This window comes from Acomys minous (assembly GCF_964271855.1).
Source record: "Acomys minous genome assembly, chromosome: 2".
Taxonomy (NCBI): Eukaryota; Metazoa; Chordata; class Mammalia; order Rodentia; family Muridae; genus Acomys; species Acomys minous.
The window spans coordinates 39,037,611-39,057,891 of NC_140484.1; the positions used below are offsets into that span (position 1 = coordinate 39,037,611).

Here is a 20,281-nt window from a genome sequence, read left to right on the forward strand (position 1 = left end):
ACACTCAAATATATCTTTTGATTTTGTTTGAACCCACTTTGCATTCTACGTGGTAGCCCAGGCCAGAATGAGAAGGTCCTCATTGGAGGGCATAATGGGAGTGGGGGCTGTGAGTTTTACACAGAGCGCATCACCTCAGAGGCTCCTTTCACTCTGAGATGGCTCGCTCCTTCAGCTCCAGTGTTGCCACTGCAAGAAGAGCACCTCCTAACAAGGCTCCTGAGTGTGCATTGCTGTTAAATGAGGCGAGCGAAGTTGCCAAAACAAATTTTTGGAAAATGTCATCATAAAGCAAAACTAAGCAGCTGGAGGACTTCTCTGAATCTATAATATATGTTCACTATGCAGAAGATCATCGTGCATAGAATGTGGCCACTCTTCTACAATGACCAGTCCTCACAATGATATGCCCTTCCTTTTATGCACTGAAAATGGTCCATTGTTAACATTCAGATCTAGTAGAATTTCTTCATGAAGCCATCTCCAGTTCCCTCAGACTTCATTTCTGCCTCTTTGCACATCACCGAACTCGGGGTTTCAGAAAGCCTCCTTTCCATTACACACTCCTTTCTCCTGCTATGCCAGGGAACACGTGTCTGTTTTCCAGAAGTAAACCACCCTGTGATAACAGTTATTAAGTGTTACAGTTATCAACAGTGATAGTGGCACACTACACCTTCTCAGAACCTTGAAGGCATTCAGTAATGATTATCAGTTACTGATTATGTTCACCTCAAACATATACCAATTGTTCTGAAAAGTGCATTTTCCCCTACACTTTTGAGGAGGAGTAGATAGCTTTTTTTTTTCGATGCCGCATGCATTTATTGAATTTAATAGCGCTTTTGACTGACCAGTAGAGTTTATCACCATAACCCAAACTTATACCCAAATAATTCCCGGGTAAACAAAGTCATGCAAGAGTGCCTTTATTAAGCGTTGCATTCTAATTACAGCTAGGTATTTCACTTGACAGGCAGGCATGGCATTCTAGAAACCAGTTCACAACACTCAGGGGATAGCCACAGGAACAGAGCAGCTTACTCTGCAGTTATTATGCATGTTGAGTAATTCAAGGAGTCACTGAGGTAAGAGTTTAAATCAGGACTGGTCCTCCTTACCAAATGAATAATCTAGACAAGCAGCTACAGTGCAGAGCAGCGATCATGATAGAGTTGCAGAGAGCTTGCACCTAAATCTGTCTGGGATAAGAATTGGGATCACATGTTAGAAGGCTAATGATTCTTTCAGGTTAAGCTACATGTTTTCTTTGCATGAGGTTAATGCCAGCGAACTGTTTATGTTTAAGAAATCAACACAAAAAGAAACTAGTCGAACACCACTGCACTGGTGACTATAGGAGATGTGTGGTCACTGTGGAGAGGCTCTCCTCGCTCTGCTGCCTGCTTTATGAGTTCTTCTGAGATATTTTCATTGCCACCGTCTTGAGCTCAGTGTATTCATAAAGACCTTCTTCACCCCTAGAGAGGAAAGAAAAATTGCTGGTAAACATGATTCTGCACTGCAGTGAAAGTCAAATGCAATTCCTGGTAATTTAGTACAAGTGCTTTCTTGCTTATCTGGTGAGGGGCAATGTAAAAGGTTCACTGACTACACAGTAGCTCACATGGTTGCTGGCTGAACATACCTTTATGACCAAACATAAACTCTACAGTGGAGAAAAATATTCTTAAGCTTGTCTTTTATTTTAAAGGATTATATGCTCTGCTTAGTTTCAGAGAAGCTATCCGTTGTTACCGTCAATCTACTTGACCATATGACCATTACACAAGTCAGCCTGAGCAGATTCCATCAGACAATAAGTAAAGGTGGTGTTGTTCCCATTGCACTGTATGGTCAGTGAAGAGCAGCAGGATAAGCCAGCAGCTGCACTGGAGCCTGTGCTCACCATCTGCACTGTCACAGAGAGGTGAGCAGGCAGCAAATGACCCAAATCCACGTTCATACAGGGTGGGCTGTTCTTCTGAAGCAGTAGTGGCAACGGGATGTTTTGATTCTGAGCCAACCAACCACCTAGTCTTTCTTGGTGGAGTTTTCTATATTTTGGATTGACTGTATCTAAATTTAAGGAGGAAAGAAACTAAAGACTGTCCTCATTCAGGCTTTGGGGATTTTTAGCAGAGACTGGATTTCTCTAATAATCAACTCGCTATGAAACATTTAAGAAACTTTCATGGCAACCACACGAGAACATCAGCTGGGACAAGTGTGCCAGTGATACAGCAGTGACTTTTACTCAGGGTTTGTCCCACACCAATTTTGGAAATGATGGTTTCTTTCCACCTGGGGGATGATGATCGCACTATGAGGGCTGCACTCAGTTATGCTTTGCATTGCTCTGGAGAGAAGATATAAAACTGCAATGCACATATGATTTTTCTTAATATCATAGCACTTGTGCACACACAGGTTTGCAGAGGAGCCGGATTTTGGTCCCTCTTTACCAGCCCTATTCCCTATGCCCTTCTCTTGTGTATGCAGAAGAGGTCTTATTCTCCTTAGAAACATAATCTTCTTATACTGATTATTTTGTGGGTAATTAAAGATGAAAATACTTCTTGAATGCTTCAGTGAGATTGCTTCTCACAGTAATTAAAGGGCTTCAACTTAGCTCTCTAAATTCTGTTAAGAGATAGTATTTTAATAAGTGCTTTATCTCAAAGAGGTAGATAAATTAAGCCACGATCTTGACCAAGTTGCTTTTCCCTGTATTTAGAGCTGCAGTCCTGTGTAACTGTGGTCACCTTGAGGCTGACACCCTTAGCAATCTTGTGCACATACAGTTTGCAAGCCAGGACACAGGAGCATCGGATTACACTTCTTATTAGCTCAAGAAGTTTACACTTTACTAGTTCTGTGCTTCTGAATTTTCACTGCACAAATCAACTGGGCTTTCCTCACATGCTGCTGAGCCTCATGCAGCAGGCCAGGATGCAGCCTGCGACTGTGTTTCCACTAAACTTCTGCATGCTGCTCAGGCTGCTCACCACAGGCTGCAGGATACCTGAGAAGGTTTTAGCAGCAGGTCACGTCTGCTTTCCTTCTGTGCCTAGAAATTACCTTTAACAAAGTCTCAGGAAACTGCTGAAATTGACAGATACAATCAAGCAAAATAAAAATTCATTCTAGTTCTTGTTTTAAACACAGTGTTTAAGAATAAATATTCTCTCTCTTGTCTCTCTGTGTCTCTGTCTCTGTCTCTGTCTCTGTCTCTCTCTCTCTCTCTCTCTCTCTCTCTCTCTCTCTCTCTCTCTCTCTCTCTCTCTCTCTCTCTCTCTCATTGACAGGAGAAAGAAACAGCCTGTGAAGTACAGAGAATAATTAAACTTGGGACATTCCCAGGTGAAATAAGAAAACAAAGGTGAAGTGAGTAGGATTACAAAGAGCTAGATCTTGGACTTTAACCTGTTCCAGCGTCAGATCTGACCACAGATTCAGTACACAAGGCTTGGGCTTCTTAGATTACCACTGACCACATTGGGAACCACAATTCTTCCTTCCTTCCTTCCTTCCTTCCTTCCTTCCTTCCTTCCTTCCTTTCTTCCTTCTTTCCTCCCTCCCTCCCTCCCTTCCTTCCTTTTCTTTTTTTTTGAGCTAAGGCTTTACTGTGTAGTCCCAGAGGGTCTGTATCTCAATATATAATCCCGGATGCTCAGAACTCAGTTTATGCCATGCTGGCTCTGAAATCACAGAAAGCTGTCTGCCTTTGCCTCCTGAATAGTAAGATTAAAGAATAATCCAGAATCTAATTCTTATGGGTCATTTGAGATAGTCACTTCAGTAGTTCTCTGGAGATGTTTCAGAACAAGTGCCTTGTTTAACACACGCACATTTTTGTTTGTTTGTTTGTTTTAGGTAGACTTCACCAAAAGCCTAATAGTTTCGGATAAAGCAAATTTAATTCATTCCACTGCTATATTCAAATGCCTTGAGTGTTTCCATATTTATTTAAATGAATCTCTAGATTATCAGTTTATCCTTTTACTTTGTGGCAATGTTTCCCAAGTGAGTTCTAGTTACATGGGTAATCCTGAAAGCAGGCAACAATTGAGCTGCCGAGGTGGAGCAGCATGGTCTTTTATGGACAGTAAGAACTTAATAAAGTGTATTACTTCTGCTGTTGTTTTTCTGCACTTTCGGACTTCCAAAATTTAAAATGTTATTCTGTAGCAAAACAAACAAACAAACAAAAACAACAACAACAAAAACTAAACCAAAACAAACAGAAAAAAAATCTGAGGAAGAAAACAGGCATACTTGATTTAAAGTGTTGGAAGTGGATCAGTCTCTTGGGAGTGGAAATCATTTTCATAAAAATTATGTTTGTAACCCAAAGTTTTACTTACAGTTCTCGTCCATTTCCAGACATCTTGAACCCACCAAAGGGGCACTGGGCTGACAGGACCATGTAGCAATTTACCCTTAAACAAAAGAGAGAAGGCCGTTGTAGGTAATACTTTACTTATCTCATAATTACAAAACTGGGACTGAAAAGAATAAGAGATTCCTTTTAAAAGCCCACTTATCAGTACAATATACTCATTGAGATAAAAGGGGGAAAAAGCAGTGTTGCAGCTTAAAATGCAGAAAGCAAACACATATTTACCTAGAAATAAATAGATGGTAGCATAAGTGTGAATAGCCATAAGGCAAGATTTGTCTGAATTACAATAGAGGGAAGATCCAGTGTGTTATGAAGAGAGGTGTCTGTTTTGCTGGAGACTGGGATTTGTCCGCTGTCCCTCAGTAGTCGGCTCTGTAATGCTTACGTATTTAGCAGGCTAAAATCACCATTCTTTATCAGTTACAGTGAGCGTTATAACACACAGTTCATTTATTCCATTGATAGGTTGATATATTTGTTACACGAAAGTGTTGTCAGGAACTCAACATCATTAGCAATTTTAATGAGATTGTATAAAAAGAATTAAACATTTCTATAGAGAAACACATTATAAAAATGTGTGTAGAATTAAAGAGAGGCTCAAAAGAAGATTGGGACAAGAGGGGAATAGTGACTACAGTGCAGTTTTGCAGGCTGCAAACAATTAGTTTCATATTAGAGAAAATGGTATTTTATGGGGCTGTTGAACTCTGTCAGACGATGCAGACAACATGCTATTTGAAGTTTATGGTATACAGTAAGCCTTCAGTAAGTGATGAACATATGTGATATAGTAAATCTGAATTTACTAACATGCTATTATAGAAAAATCTATATTAAATCAATAGTCATATTTACTATGTGATAAAAATTTTCATTAAGTATCAGAAAAATATAAATAATCAAAACAGGACACAGCAGACTTTGAACTCTGGTGCTCAGTACTAACTGTATAATAATATTATATCAAAGTTTAAAACTTTTTTTTTTATACAAGAGGTATGCCAAGAGTCAATCCCAAGATATATTATTATTATTATTGAGGTGTTTGACAAACACGTCAGGTCATCTGGAATCAGGTTTGCAGTTCCAGGAGGTTACCCAGTCTGTGTGCTGGGAGCTGAGTCTGGGCCCTCTGCAAAACCAGCAAGTTCTCTTAACTGACAAGCCAACTCTCCAGCTCTGGCCTGCTTTGTCTGTAAAAGGTGTAATTGTTTGTTTGTTTGCTTTTAATATGTATGTTTGTGTACCTGGATGTATATATGAGGGCTTATTAGAGTGTGTGGAAGGCCTGGCTCTCGCCCTGCTATCCACTGCATGGTCTTGATTAGTTATGTAACCTAAGCAAGTTCCTGGTTTTATGGCAGATAATGTTTGGGTGAATAAGTAGGAGTTTTCAAGTAATCTTAAATGATGACTATAAGAAACACGTTGCCATTTTGAATTAATAGTAATTAACTGATGACTCTCAATTTGATAGGAGGAAAAGACTGTCAAGCTATCAAGCGAGTCAGGAGCTGCCTGGTTTTCTGAGTCTGAGTTTCCGTAACTGGACTAGGAGAGAGAATGAGGGTAGTTTGTGCTGTTGCTGGGACCGGGGGAGGGGAGGCTTGATGAGAAAAAGGCTGAGAGGAAGCAGTCTAGGCGTGGAGCTGCCTGGGCAAAGCTGCAGTCTGAGAGGCACAGTCTGAGAAGCTTCTAAGTTAAACTACAGAAATCAAAGAATAAACTAGGTCAAAAGTGAAATTGCTTCGTAAAATTTATTACGTTCTTCTAAAAAAAAAATGACATCTCTCAAAAAAAAAAAAAAAAGAAGAAAAGAAAATCTCAGAGTATGAATCTAATATATAAGCTTCATATCACTTTGCCTGAGATGCACACACAGAATCTCAGCTCTTCCTGAGCCCGGAGGAGGAGGATGACAAGTTCAAGGATAACCTGGACCAGTTTCAGTCTATATATATCTGGAGACAGGGCTGAGGGATAGAGCACATGCCTAGAATGTGCAAAGCATTATGGGAAGTAATAATGACAACAGCAACAACAATAATAACTTTCAGAATGTGTAAGGCATCCAAACATTGTCTAGCAAAATTAAACTTGAAGAAAACAACTCTCCTTTGACTGCCATTGTTTAAAATCGTACCACGTACCTTGAAATAATCTGGCAATTGTAACAATGTACAAAGTAAACATCCATAAAGTATTTCAGACAAGTAACTTGAAAAAGTTGGGTAAAATTAATTTGGCTTTATAAAACAATTAGACGATTACTTTTTTAGTAGGTCAGATGATTTCAAAGGAATATTCTGCTCTGGAGGAGGTCAACTCCCCTTTCCCATGTGGCTGGTGCAAGAAGGGCACCCCTCACTTCAGCTGTACTTACCACACTACCCCTGCCTGCAGAGCAGAAGACACAGTTACGGCTCTATCCAGATCTTTCGTGAAGACTCCAGCTGCTAGGCCATAGGTGGTATTGTTTGCTCTCTTGATCACATCGTCTATGGACTTGAACTTCATGATCTGTTGCACGGGTCCAAATATCTACCCATGAATGACACACACACACACACACACAAAAACAAAACAAAACAAAATAAAAAACAAAAAAAATGGGTTAACTGTATATTTTACATCTACTGCATATGTTTCCCTAGGAACCATTGTACGTTGGCTAAGGTATTGTCTCTCCTGTCAGACCTATTGGTAAAACTCAAACAGGTGGTCAAAAGCAGTGGACATGGACACAGGTTGCGATCATGTGTGACACTCTTTGTGGAGCAGATAGACGCCAGTCATTATGACAGCGTTTACTCTTAGATGCTGAGACAGAACTGCACAAAGTGTAAGGACTGAACATCAGATACTAACTGCGTCATTTCCTTGGAAACGTTTTAAACTTTAAGCCTAGTTTTCTTCATTGTCCAAGTTACTGCACGAGACGTAAGACCAAGAAATCAGTCCTTTGCTCTAAGAGTAACGAATAGACAGTGACTGAGAACAGTGTTTATTCCTTAAACATCAGTGTATCATTGGTTTAAATGTCAGCCACTCTACTGTATTTGGATCATTTCATAATTATAAATATTGTGTAACATAGCACAGTTGTTATTGCTTTTCGTCACCCATTTCTACACACCATTACCAAACAAAATGACTCATTACTAGAAGGCTAACTCTGGAACTACCCTACCCCACTAAAAGCCTGAGGTCCCTGGCAGTGGCTATTATCTCAACTTGATTATTCCAGTATGAGCTCGTCTTTCATTTCTGCTGGAATCTAGTCAGAAAAGCTCCCCCCACCCCCCACCCCCCACAGCTATCTATCTCACCCCGGAGGTAAGAAGAAACAATTGGGTTTTGTCATAGATTTCAAGCTTTTGTATTTTGATACAATAGTTCTCAAAATTAAATAAAAGCAGTTTCTTGGAATGTTAGTGTACTTTCCTGGGAAGTATGAAAATGGATTAGCAAAAACACAGAGGCGTCAAATGGTTTTCTGGTTCCAAGTCACTTTGAGTGGTATGGGGCAGTTAGTGGCCACTCCCTGCAGGCTCGGGGCGGATCCTGGGGTTCTACACTCCGTCATGACCCTACATGGGGGAAGCATGACCATGTGGACATTGCAAATGGGAAGCAGGTAGAGCAGGGCTGAACAGGTTTGCTCAGAGCTGCATCAGCTTAGCAGATGCAGTGTAGGCTCCAGGTGCCTATTTCGAAGCAGCAAATGAGATATTCTAACGAGTACATTATAGGAGCACAATAAATGTTTGCTTGAATGGAGATTGTTTCTATTGTCTTTCCTACCCACATTAATCAAGGTCTACAAGAACAATAGCTCTAATCAAAGAAGAACTGGCCAATAAGAACAGGAATTCAAATGCAGTTGAGGAGTGAATTGATGCAGGCAACCTAAGTATGTTGGATGATCCACATTTGTGGTTTTTATTTCTGTTCTTTATATTTATTTCTTCTTCTTGCAAAGCTGAATAATGCCCCTTTCTCTTTATTTGTTGACATTGTGGAGGTAAAGAAAATTACCTCTTAGGCCCTCTGCCATATCAGGGACACGAATATAAATTTATTGAATGGGGAAATTATGATTGTGTGTTGTTGATCACTGTATTTTCTAGTGCATAACACTTTCATTATCTCTGGCAAGTGTCCATATTTCTGCATATTAGTAAAAAGCCTTCATAATCAAGATGTATATTATTTACCATTTTAATTACAAGCCAGTTTCTTTCAGTTATATGCTGTTCATCTAAGTACCATCTTTACTGATAATACTTAGATTCAACTTTGCAGACCTCACCTTTACTTTCCATATAAATCCAGGATATCCTATCCCTGTGAGTTCGACATTTTTATGTTTTTTCTATATCTGAGGTCATTCAGTATATGTTGTTCTGTGCCTGGCATTTATAACACAGTACGTGTATATTTATTCTTCTTTTTACAAATGAAAGGGTCTTTTTCCATTCGTCTAAGGCTGTGATTAAAGCTGTTGTAATACTTTGGTCTGTGTTGCTCAGAAACTTCTTGCAGGCCACTTGGATCCCTTACTGTTTAGCACTGATCATCAATAGCTTAAGACTGTATCGTCAAGCACTTTCTGGGAATGTTGGTCAAGGAGCTGAGGACTTTAGAGGGACACATAGAGCTGTCAGAGCATAATGTTCTTGTGAACTGTGTACAGTTTACCCTTGTTCGTTCAAACGCTGATTCCTCTATCCCACTATCCGGTTTCAATCAGGACATCACACTGTGATGTTTATTCTAAGTATCTCCTGCCACAAGTTTGTGTAAACATGTTACTACTTGTTTTCTCTATTGTCAATAAAAACAAACTAGCCAATGCTGAGCAATAACAGAGAATAGGGTGGGACATCCTGATCCAGTGAGGGGAGGAGAAAGAGAAGGAAGGAAGGAGAGGATGGAGCCATGAGGAGACCAGGAGACACCAGGAAAAATGAACTGGGCTTAGGAGATGATGATAAATCAGGTATAAAGTAGGAAAACAGAATGGGAGGAAACTACTAGCATGGAGGTTTAGGAGGGAGTAGTTATTGCGCAGCATTGTGCTGTAGGCTAATTAAGCAGATCCTGGTCTCTCTGTGTGGTTATTTGGGTATAAAGCTGGTTATACCACTAATTTCACTAAAATAATAATTCCACATTATATATTAATAATCTTTTAACACACATCTTACACACAGAGAACATGAAAAACACAGAATCACGTAGAAGCTTTACCTCCTCTTTGGCAATGCGCATCTCATCAGTAACATTGGAGAAGACCGTGGGCTGGACAAAGAAGCCTTTGTTGCCCCAGCGTCCACCACCACACTCCAGCTTGGCTCCTTCCTTCTTCCCACTCTCAATGAGATCAAGTATTTTATCATGTTGTTCCTTGTCAATCTAGTTGAAAGAAACCACAGGGAAAAGGAAAAGGAATGAAAACCATAAAGGTATAATGAAGATGAGGCTCCTGACCTCCAGGATACTCTGCTAAGTCTGACACTTTGAAACACCAGGAAGAGGTGCAGCCCACTCTGCTGATTCTTGTGTGTGTGTGTGTGTGTGTGGTTTTTTTTTGTTGTTGTTCTTGGTTTTTGTTTTTTTGGTTTTTGAATTTTTAGGAAAGAAAGCTTTAGATTTTGCAAACAGTACAGTTACATAAGCTCAGCAATTGTCAAAGTGGAAGTGGAAATATATGGAGCTCTTATACAACTGTCATTTACTCACTTTGAAAGAAGTCTGTTAATGATTTAGCACATACGCCTGGAAAGCCAGCCCTTACTGAAATAATGGAGAGATGAGGAAGGAGGACTTTGATTCAGGTCCGGTGGAAGCAGACACTTTTGATTGATTGTAGGGGATCCGTATTCTTCATAGATTTAATCTGCCTGTTCTTGGGTCCTGTCTACTGGTGTGGCTGCCCTTTTATACCACGTATAATCAGTTTGGGATGTTGTTTCATTCAATTCATATGTTACGTTCCAGCTTCTAATAAGAAGTACTTAATATCTTTCTGCTCCATGAAATAGATCATGTCTAAATAATAAGATTGTTGTCACAGATTATGTTTTAAATAATATTTTCCATGAGAAATAATTTTAAAAAAAGAGACCAGAAGAAATCTGGCTGACAAATGAGAATCACTTAGCAGTCAATCCACTTGCTGAGATGCGTGGGCTTCCTATTATCCCAGTTTTCGTAGTTGAGGGAGGGAATAATTGAGTAACTCTTAGGTTTCATATCATTGGTGCAAACAGCTAGCCTGAAGTGTGGCAGTATTCATACACACACACACACACACACACACACACACACACACACACACACACAAACACAAACACAAACACACACACGGAACAATCACAAACCAAGAAACTAAATATGGAGGGCCAGGGTTTTGTTTTGTTTTGTTTTTCTGTGTTGAACAAAAGCTGTGTGAGAGGAAAATTGTTTCTTTGAGTCAGATAGACAAAGATATTCATATTTACAGCTGACCTAGCTACACAGAAAAATACCCACAGTGCCTTTTGATAGCAAAGAGAAAATTTTCAGAAGCCTAAAAACCATGATTGTCAAGAAACCTTATCTAATCATTATATGAGAGAGATTCGGTACCCTGCAGATGATTCAGAGGGTGCTCTGTTACTTATATTTGTAGAGTGGTGGCTGCAGTGAAAGACTGGCTATGAGAGAGGAATGAGAGAAATATATAGCAATCTCCAAGAGGTCTAAGAATTAATAGAAAACAAAAATTATGCGTATTGAAGAAATCAAGAAATTGATAATATTGCCCAATTTTCCTTTTTTTTTTTTGTTTCTTGTGTATATGTGTATGTGGTGTGCGTGCATTTGCACATACGACAGTGTAATGTGTTTAGAAGCCAGAAGTTGACATCAGGTGCTTTTACTTTTACTCTAACTTTCTACTCTTAGTCAATTTATCTAGATAGGCTGTCTCTATGAACCCAGAACTTACAAGATTGGTTGTCCATCTTGCCTTGGAAAATCTCTGCCTTATCTCCTGAACTTTGAGGTTGAATTTTGGTTACCACGCATTCAAGTGGGTACTGCAATTTGAACTCTGAACCTCACACTTGTGTAAGTGCTTTATCCACTGGGACATCTCCTCAGACCTTTCCATGTATAATTCCCAGTATTGTTCCTAATCTATTTCTAGACCTATAAAAATTGGTTAACACAAAACAGAATGACTTCTTTTCTACTGGGAATTAGCTTCTTTATATAATGAAATGAAGGTAATAATATCCAACAACGAAGTCCATAGCTAAGCCATAAAATGAACTCTATTAGTTCTGAGTAGGATTTTTTATTCTTGTGCTGAAAATGCTTGTATTTTTATTGTATACTTGCCTGAGGGCCTTGATTTATTCCTGAGTTCAGAGGATTTCCAAGAACATATTTCTTAGCTCGCTCAACACTCCTTCTTACGAACTCATCGTAAATTGATTCCTCAACAAAAATTCTGGATGCTGCTACACAACATTGGCCTTGGTGGTAGAATACTCCCTGGTGTGCAAACTCAACAGCAATGTCCACTGCAAATAAAACATTTACATTGGAGAAGAAGTATTTTATAAAGCATAAATATATATGCCACACATATGTATGTGCACATGTATGCATGTGTGTGCACATTGTGTGCACACATGCACAATGTCTAAATCCAAATAAATATTTAAAATCGATTTTTTTCTTCAGATGAAAAATTGTGATATGGTAAAAAGAAGAATCACTAAGCAAACATAGATTCAATATATTCCACTTCTTAGAAGCCAGGTGACAAAATAATCTTGGTGATCTTTTTATTTACAATGAAATAATAACAACAAAAAGAATCTGGAAAGAGGTGCCAACCTAGTATGTCTTCACACAGACTTTACTAAGAACACAGATTTGATTATAAGAAAAATAGCAATACAAACAATTTTATAACTCTTTTTAAAGATGAAGATTTTATGACAACTTTTAGATTCAGGTTTTAACTATATAAAAAAATGAAATCTGAAGTATCTGTTGCTTTAAGTAATTTCAAGACATTCATATACTTTGATCAGTGAGAAAATTTATATTTATGAAAACAACAAAACCCATTAGTACTCAGAATCATCACTGACCATATGAATCTTATTCCAGGCAAGACAATTCCAAAATCTATCTAAAGCCTATGTCATGCATGCCTATAAATTCATTGCTGTTTATGTAGTACAATACATTTATAGTTTTTATTAGAATATTGTCTAATGAAAAGAAAGGCGTGTGTGTGTGTGTGTGTGTGAGAGAGAGAGAGAGAGAGAGAGAAAGAGAGAGAGAGAGAGAGAGAGAGACAGACAGACAGACAGACAGACAGACAGACAGACAGACCGAAAGAGACACAGAGACACAGAGACACAGAGACACAGAGACACAGAGACACAGAGACAGAGTCAGGGAGGGAGAATTTTTGAAATGAGGGAGATGAAAGATTCTATTCAACAGTGTAGAAATGGGCGTCAATTGGCGAGCCAGTCATAACTGCTTCAGTTGTGGTGAGGAGAGCTGCCAGAGTGATAAACTACGCTTTGCCCTGTGTTGGATCGTAACCAGGAAGTGTGTTCTAAGTCTCCAGTAAGGATTACAGCAATGACAAGGGCAAATTCCACATGCCATTTGTGTTTATAGTCTCATAATTATGCAACGATCGAAGGAAGAGGCAAAGGAATGCTTGACCGTGGTTTTCTATGAGATTACTTCTATTTAGGAAGTGACCTGAGATTTCTTCTGTAGTAAAATCAGGACAATTTGGAACATGATGGCTGGAGTCAAATCTAAATGACTAAATTTATTTTAACTTCACTAACATTAGTCAGAAAATGAGAAAATATTTTAACAGGTATAATATTCTTCTGGCTATCTCCATATACTGAGTGAAGGCAGAAAGCAAATGTAAAACTGCCCACTCTATATGTTATTTTTGGCTCTATATCTTTTAGGTATCTCATGTACTCAACACAATTAAAGATATAGAATTAACAAAAACAGACTGTTCGTACTACCTCACATTGCCACTACAAAGTAGCAATCTGTTTCAACTCAGGACAAAATCTTATCTGTGTTTCATTTTACACCATGCAACAATTTAAGGTTTCCAGTGTTACTATGGACTCTACTTAATTTCTTTTCCCTTGAAGCAAAGTCACTTGTAAGACTCCAGGTGACCCTGTGACATCACCAGGCATCAGGAGGAGGAAGGTGAGATGCTATCAGAGGATTTGTACTCACAGTCAGCATCCGCGAACACGATGCAAGGGCTCTTTCCCCCAAGCTCCAGGGTGACCCTCTTCAGGTTGCTTTTCCCTGCAGCTTCTTTGATTAGTTTGCCAACCTGAAATCCAAACATGGCAAAGGAGGAGGTTTAGTGTGTTCTTCTGTACATAGTTTCAAGTTAATGCTTTCAGTCAATAGGAAAGCTGTGCTACCATTCCATTTCATTTGGAAGAACCATTAAATGGTGCTGTTCAGAATCTGGCACCTTCAGATGTAAAAGCCTCTACCATTAATCCTGCAAATACAAGATTAATCAGAAAATGCTCACGGGCAGGAGAGAAGACACCGTAACTGTGAGAGCTGCCTTGATGTGTGGGCAGACAAGAAGTTATTTTTCATCTTCATCAGAACTTCCTCTCTGCATCTGATCAGAAGTATCCCCCAAACACCTCATGTGTTGACTTCTCATCTTTCTAGTGACATTTAGAGAACTCTGTACTTCTTTGTTTGGGCTCATCTTTTGGCACAGATTCTCCTTGAGTCCTTCTCAGATGACTCTTGATGGGCATAGTTCTTTTTCCTTGCTCTCCAGAAAGACATGAAAACACTTCTAGGATTCCCCAAATGGTATCCTGCATATCTGCAAAACCTTTCCCAACAGACTGCCGTTTTCTCCTTCCCTGTGTGCTTATCATGGTCTGCTCATAGTTGGTAGATTTTGATTCATCCCCGCTGTTAGCTCCTTGGTGCTTTGCTTCTGTTTTACCTATGCACATCACTGCACAGCGGACATTGAAAAAGACACTGGCTCTGAGCTCTGTGCTCTGCTTGCCCTTGGCTACAATCCTGCCGTTTTAGTTTTTTCATTAATTTATAGTTCCTTCATATAAAAGAAGACATGGCCTTTATTCCATTTTTCTTTCTCTTTTTGGATCCCTTCCATTGAAGGTTATTTTCTAAACAAGATTTCTGGTTTACCATCTTTAAATCCAGCTTTTATAATGACTTGTACTTCATTATATACATGAAGACTGCATTGTAATGAAAAGAACTTCAGCTTGTTGTCTAGAGGTACCCAATATATTTTACCTCTTTTATCCTGTGAGTTTCCTGTGGTATTCTATAAGTTGGATTTTAATGAAAAGTTTCTCTTCATCAGAGTGTGGAGATAATGTCTATGGGGATGCTGCATTTGCTATTATGCATTGCAGAAAAGATGATCATTCTACTAAAAATCCATTTCATTAACTATTTTGTAAGTCAAGTAAACTCTTAGATGAATAGAAATGAAGAAAAAGTAGTCAGGTCCCAGGGAAGCCCTGCCTGAGGTTTGTCTTCCCTTCCTGTCTTTCATGTGACGGACTTCCTTCCTTTTATTTCTGACAACGAATCCCTCTGTAGCTTAGTCTGGCTTCGACCCTGTGGCCCTCCTGCCTCACTTTCCAAGTGGGGATAGTGGTGTGTGCCACCACGTGGGGACTTGGTAGTACAGTTTTTTGGTGACTATTTTCATTTAAGATGTTTCTATTTTCTGTATAACAAATGCTATCCTTTTTAAGTTGCCCAGTCAGGATAGTTGAAAATGTCTGTTAACGTTTGTCTTAGTTAAGGCAGTAAGAGCAGAAGAAATTTCTTAAAGTTACACATGGCAAAAGAATGAATTGGAAAGCTGGTTAGAAATGTGAGTGAGGAGTAACTATTTTATATATATATATATAATATATATATATATGAATATTGAATATTCAGGTAAACATTGTAAAGCTCATGTGAATTTTATTAGAAAACAAATAAGTAATTTTTATCCCATGATTTTATTCCCTTACTTTGATAAAGTAAAATATTGTTTTCCTGAAGAGGACTTTCATCAAGGCAAACATCTAAACTGTTCATTTCTTGGTGCATTCTGTGTGAAACAGAGATGACCAGTGTTCAGAAAAATGTGTTGTACACTGTGTGGCCACAATTGTATTAAAAAAGAATTATTTAAAATTCTAAATGTCTAAATTACATTACATTTATGTTAGGCTGTTTTCACTGTTGTGACTATGAAAAATTCAATCTATCTCTAGTCTCTGGATTAAAAAAATGGTTCAGGGACCTTTAATACATGTCAGGTAACAAAAGTTGAGAATGGAGAAGTTTCCACAGAGCATTTGTGTTGGACTAATGTCATTTTCACTCTCTGTGGCTGTTAAAATCATATTGTCCTTATTTTGTTATTTAGAAGTAGTTGTACACCATCCTCTGGCTAATCCCAAACAAAAGAGTCTTTGAGTCTACCCAAGCAAGAGAAAGAGATAAATCCACAAGGGCACACACGCTCTTGATTATGAATCCCAGACAGTGGGGACACGGATGGAAACATTGTTTGATTCATAGTTTCCTTAGAACTCAGGGTTAAGGTTAGTAGGAGAGAAGCACCAGGGCATTGTGGGAACACTTGGGGGTCAGGTGAGAGGAGCCGATGCCCACAACCCAAAACATGGGAAAACTAATGATAGTGACTAAGGTCATTTCTCAAAGAAGTGTTAACTGTCTTATTCTACCTGTTCTCACTTTTATTATGTAGAAGAGATGTTACAGTAAAACAATAATTACCATCCTTGTGTTCTTCAAATAAAGAAACTCAAATTTGGCATGGTACTTAGAGGGCTAGATTGGAATTTGAGCCAATATGTTGCCTGATCTTTTAATTATTACTTTTTTTGGGAGCATATAAAGAGCCCTCAAAACATGTGTGGATCAGGGTCAGTTAAGACAATTTAGCATTCATGCTGCTGTGGGGATCAGGACCAGAAAGCATCAGCAAACATGGACTGAAAAAGAGAGCATAGATTTGAACCCAGAAATGCACATGGATTCCCTGTTGCAATGGGTAGGAAACCTCAGAATTCTCTCTGCCAGTCTTTTCTTTCCCTGCTATGATGTCAGCCTATAGCATTGCCATTATGGATGTTATCAGCATAGGCTGGATATTCTCCCATCTTCTTTTTTCTCCTGTAGGAAATCCTGAATACAAGTTTATTTTTATTTTTGTTCCTACCATATCTCAACCAGAGATTTTTCCACCATGTACTATTTTTCTACCGTCCATGAAAAACAAAGAAAGTGTGACTGGCTCAGGGGTTACATTTCTAAAAGCTGGTAATAAACACGTTGAAAATTGTAATCTCCCTAAATTAGCAACAGGTATTTTCTTTTCTCCTAAATTCATCCACTTGGGCTTGAGAGACATAAGTTACAAATTATGGAAGCAACTTTTATTTTAAAAGTGTTGGCTGAGAAATAGCTTCAGGGAACATCTTGTTCTTACAGGAGATTAGACATTCAGAGATTGGCACTACCTGTGTTGATCCCGTGAAGGCCACTTTGTCGATGTCCATGTGAGAGGAGATGGCTGCCCCTGCAGTGGGCCCGTAACCAGGAACAATGTTCACTACGCCAGGAGGAAACCCTGCCTACAAGCGGTCAACAGATCAAGACTTTAGTTCACAGCAGGGTGAGAACACGTTTGGAGCTGCTTTCTTATTCTAACCTCATGAGGTTTTCTACCAAGAGAATTTCACTCAGGTATTTACTCTTTATTATTACTATTTCTTTTCTTAGACCTGAAAAAAAATGTACTCAAAGATGATATTACTGAGCAATACTTTCTTCCAAAGCCAAATGTCTCAACCACAGTTCAGAGTCCCAGTGGTTAGCTATGCCAAATGTCAAAAGGGGGAACTTATTGAAACAGGATCCAAGGAAGAGTGATAAAGTACATGTCCAGAAAACCTAAAAGGAGGTCAAGTTTTCAATTTTTCACTGTTGACTTTTTTGGCAGTACAGTTAAGTTACAATCCCTGGTGGTATTGTTTGATCAGTGATACATGACCTAGGCTACGCCTTTCCACAGAAAGTGGCAGAACGATTCTGAGAGCACCAAAAGCATCAAAGATAGAACTACTGCCTGATATTTATCATATTACAATTTCATGATATTTGAATCAAAAATGCCTCATTTTTGACAAATTTTGGTAATTTTCGTTTGGTAAATTTCGTTTGAAATGAAAAAAAAAATATTTTTTTTTGAGACAGGGTTTTTCTGTGTAGCCTGTCCTGTCCTGGACTCACCTTGTGGATCAGGCTGGCTTTGAACTTACAGAGATCTGCCTGCTTCTGCCTCCTAGAGTGCTGGGCTAACAGGTGTGTGCCACTGTGCCCAGCGTGAAAAAAAATGTCTTAAAGATATTTTCACTTTTCAAAATTCTAAGTTGCCCTTTTGAGTTTTTGATATGATATGCAGGACAAAACTCATTAACTTCTTTTAAAGAGATGAAATCATACCTTTTGCTTAATTACATAAAAGTGTCATGCACTCTGCATTTTGAACAGGAGTGAAAATGAAAAATCTATAATAGACAAGTGAATATGGATAATTGTGTATATTCTTTGCATATGGGTGCAATATCACAGCAAGCATATTATCACAGTGCCTTCAGAGCTTCAGCCTTATTAAAACTAAATAGTGGAAGGAATTTCCGGAAGCAACCAAGCTCGTTACGAGTGCTGCAGTGTCAACAAATCTTTTAACATTTGAAAGAATGCTGAATTTCCTACTGTATTGTGTCCATCAGACAGGAGCAACACAAGTAACAGGTTACAAGGTGACTGAGCTATAAGCCACGGATCTGTGGGAGACCCATGTGTGCTGTCCCAGCCCGCAGCTCTGCAGCTGTTACCCGCATGGCCAGGCAGGAGCCACATAGGAATAGCAAAGCTCACAGTCCATGTGAAGGAGACCATAGGTCAACTGGGGACCCTGCATTAGCCAGCATGTTTAGGCTCAGGAAACTCACCTCTTTTATTAGAGACGCCATGTGCAGAGCAGTGAGAGGAGTTTGCTCGGCTGGTTTGACAATCACCGTGTTCCCACAGCTAAGGGCGGGGCCGATCTTCCAAATGAACATCATCAATGGGAAATTCCACTAGAGAGCAAAATTGAACAACAGAGTCTTTATATTGTCCCAAACCACAGTTTCTGGAACAACATGCCTTGGAAGATGTTAAATAAAAACTTATAAGATCTATCTACTTATCAGGCACATCTCACTTAGGTTCCTTGCTAAAAGCAACTAGTAAATGACAAATGTTCTAAACTAAACACATAAAAGGGGACAGGAAAACACACCCAAATTTAATCAAGTCCTGTTATTTTGAATCCTTATTATATAAGGAAGACATTATTTCATGCTTTTGTACATAATTAAACATGTGAAGTGTGATAAATAAAAGATATAACTCCCCCTCCCTATATTTCCCTAAAGGCCATTTATTGAATTTACCTAACTAAAATCTTGCTGCTGCTACTGTCCATGGTGAGAAGTCTCAAGGAGGAGACAGAAATGCTGGAGGTGGCAAGCCCAGCTGTGTCCCACTGAAGTGGAGTCACAACACAGATGAGCCATGATGAACCTTTGTCATATACTTATAAAGCACAGCTCATGAAAGCAGAACATGGCACAGCTGTAGCCAACACTTATGTGCTAACATTGAAATGTCCTCAAAGTCTACAACAGAACACTGAGAGGTTTCTGGACCAGCTAGTTCATAGGGAAGAAGCTCAGGTAGAGGACGATGAGCTTCAGGTCACCATGCTTGTTGAATTCATTTCACACACAAACCATCACATAAGTTTCACTAGTGTGGGAACAGACTTCATCACAAGACCAATGGGATTGGCTCTTTATTTTCCCCACTGGGAGTCATGATGGAGAACTTACAGGGATGATTTGGCCACACACCCCAATAGGTTCACGTCTTGTGTAAGTGAAAAGGTCTCCATCTGGAAAACAGAGTAGATGTATCACTCGTTAAAGGCTGTGTAGGCATGACAGGCTGGGAAAAGAGCCATACAAATAGCAAAAGGGAAACAAAAGATCCTAGCTACAAGATTAAATGACATAAATAATGGAGCCCTCACACAGTAATTTGAATCTAAAGACTGAAGTACAAGAAACTAAGTGACAAGAAGGGGAAAGATCTGACAGACAGTTAACTTCATTCTTTGTATTAAAAATGGCTGCCTTCACATCATCCTGTTAACAGAGTGGTGCAGAAAGGAGCCAGAAGGTGAGACCCTCTCTGAGTAAGGGCTGAGCCACGTGCAAATGCTTCCACCATCTCAAATTATCTAGAAGCATGAACCTTTAAAATGGTAAATGATATAAATAGTAAAATTGTAAACACTTTCTTGGTGACTTGAAAATTTTTTTTTATTATGTACGAAACACAAATGCAATGTCTTGTAATCTAAGAAAAATACAAAAACAAACAAAAACATGTCTGAAGGGAAACATGGCATTTTCCATCTGGGTTTGACCAACTCTTCTTTGATGTGGTTTCCCTGGGAATTTTGTTGTTCTGTGTTTTGTTCTGGCTTCCACAGGAGCCTACTGCTACCAAAGCAAGTTCTTTCTTGTTAAGACCCACAGGTACTTTAAACAGCTTCATCTATGTTTCCTAAGAGTGGAGTAAGAGCCACAAAGCAACTCCAGTCATGGGAGCTCTGTTGTTCTTGTTCTTATCTCTAACTTCCGGCTGACC

At 39.0% G+C, this 20,281-nt stretch overlaps 1 protein-coding gene across 1 annotated transcript in view; it reads right to left on the reverse strand.

The window, feature by feature from the left end:
* Positions 1–913: 913 nt before the first annotated feature.
* The window catches only part of LOC311593044 (aldehyde dehydrogenase 1A1), a 40,580-nt gene continuing 21,212 nt past the window's right edge, over positions 914–20,281 (reverse strand). Inside the window, exons 5-13 of the mRNA XM_084774072.1 lie at positions 19,459–19,520; positions 18,535–18,663; positions 17,038–17,151; positions 13,706–13,808; positions 11,798–11,982; positions 9,662–9,826; positions 6,792–6,949; positions 4,368–4,442; positions 914–1,481 (exon numbers count right to left, since the gene is read on the reverse strand). Of these exons, the coding sequence (XP_084630198.1) occupies positions 1,409–1,481; positions 4,368–4,442; positions 6,792–6,949; positions 9,662–9,826; positions 11,798–11,982; positions 13,706–13,808; positions 17,038–17,151; positions 18,535–18,663; positions 19,459–19,520 (1,064 nt within the window). The 3' untranslated portion in view covers positions 914–1,408. The remainder of the gene's footprint in view (positions 1,482–4,367; positions 4,443–6,791; positions 6,950–9,661; positions 9,827–11,797; positions 11,983–13,705; positions 13,809–17,037; positions 17,152–18,534; positions 18,664–19,458; positions 19,521–20,281) is intronic.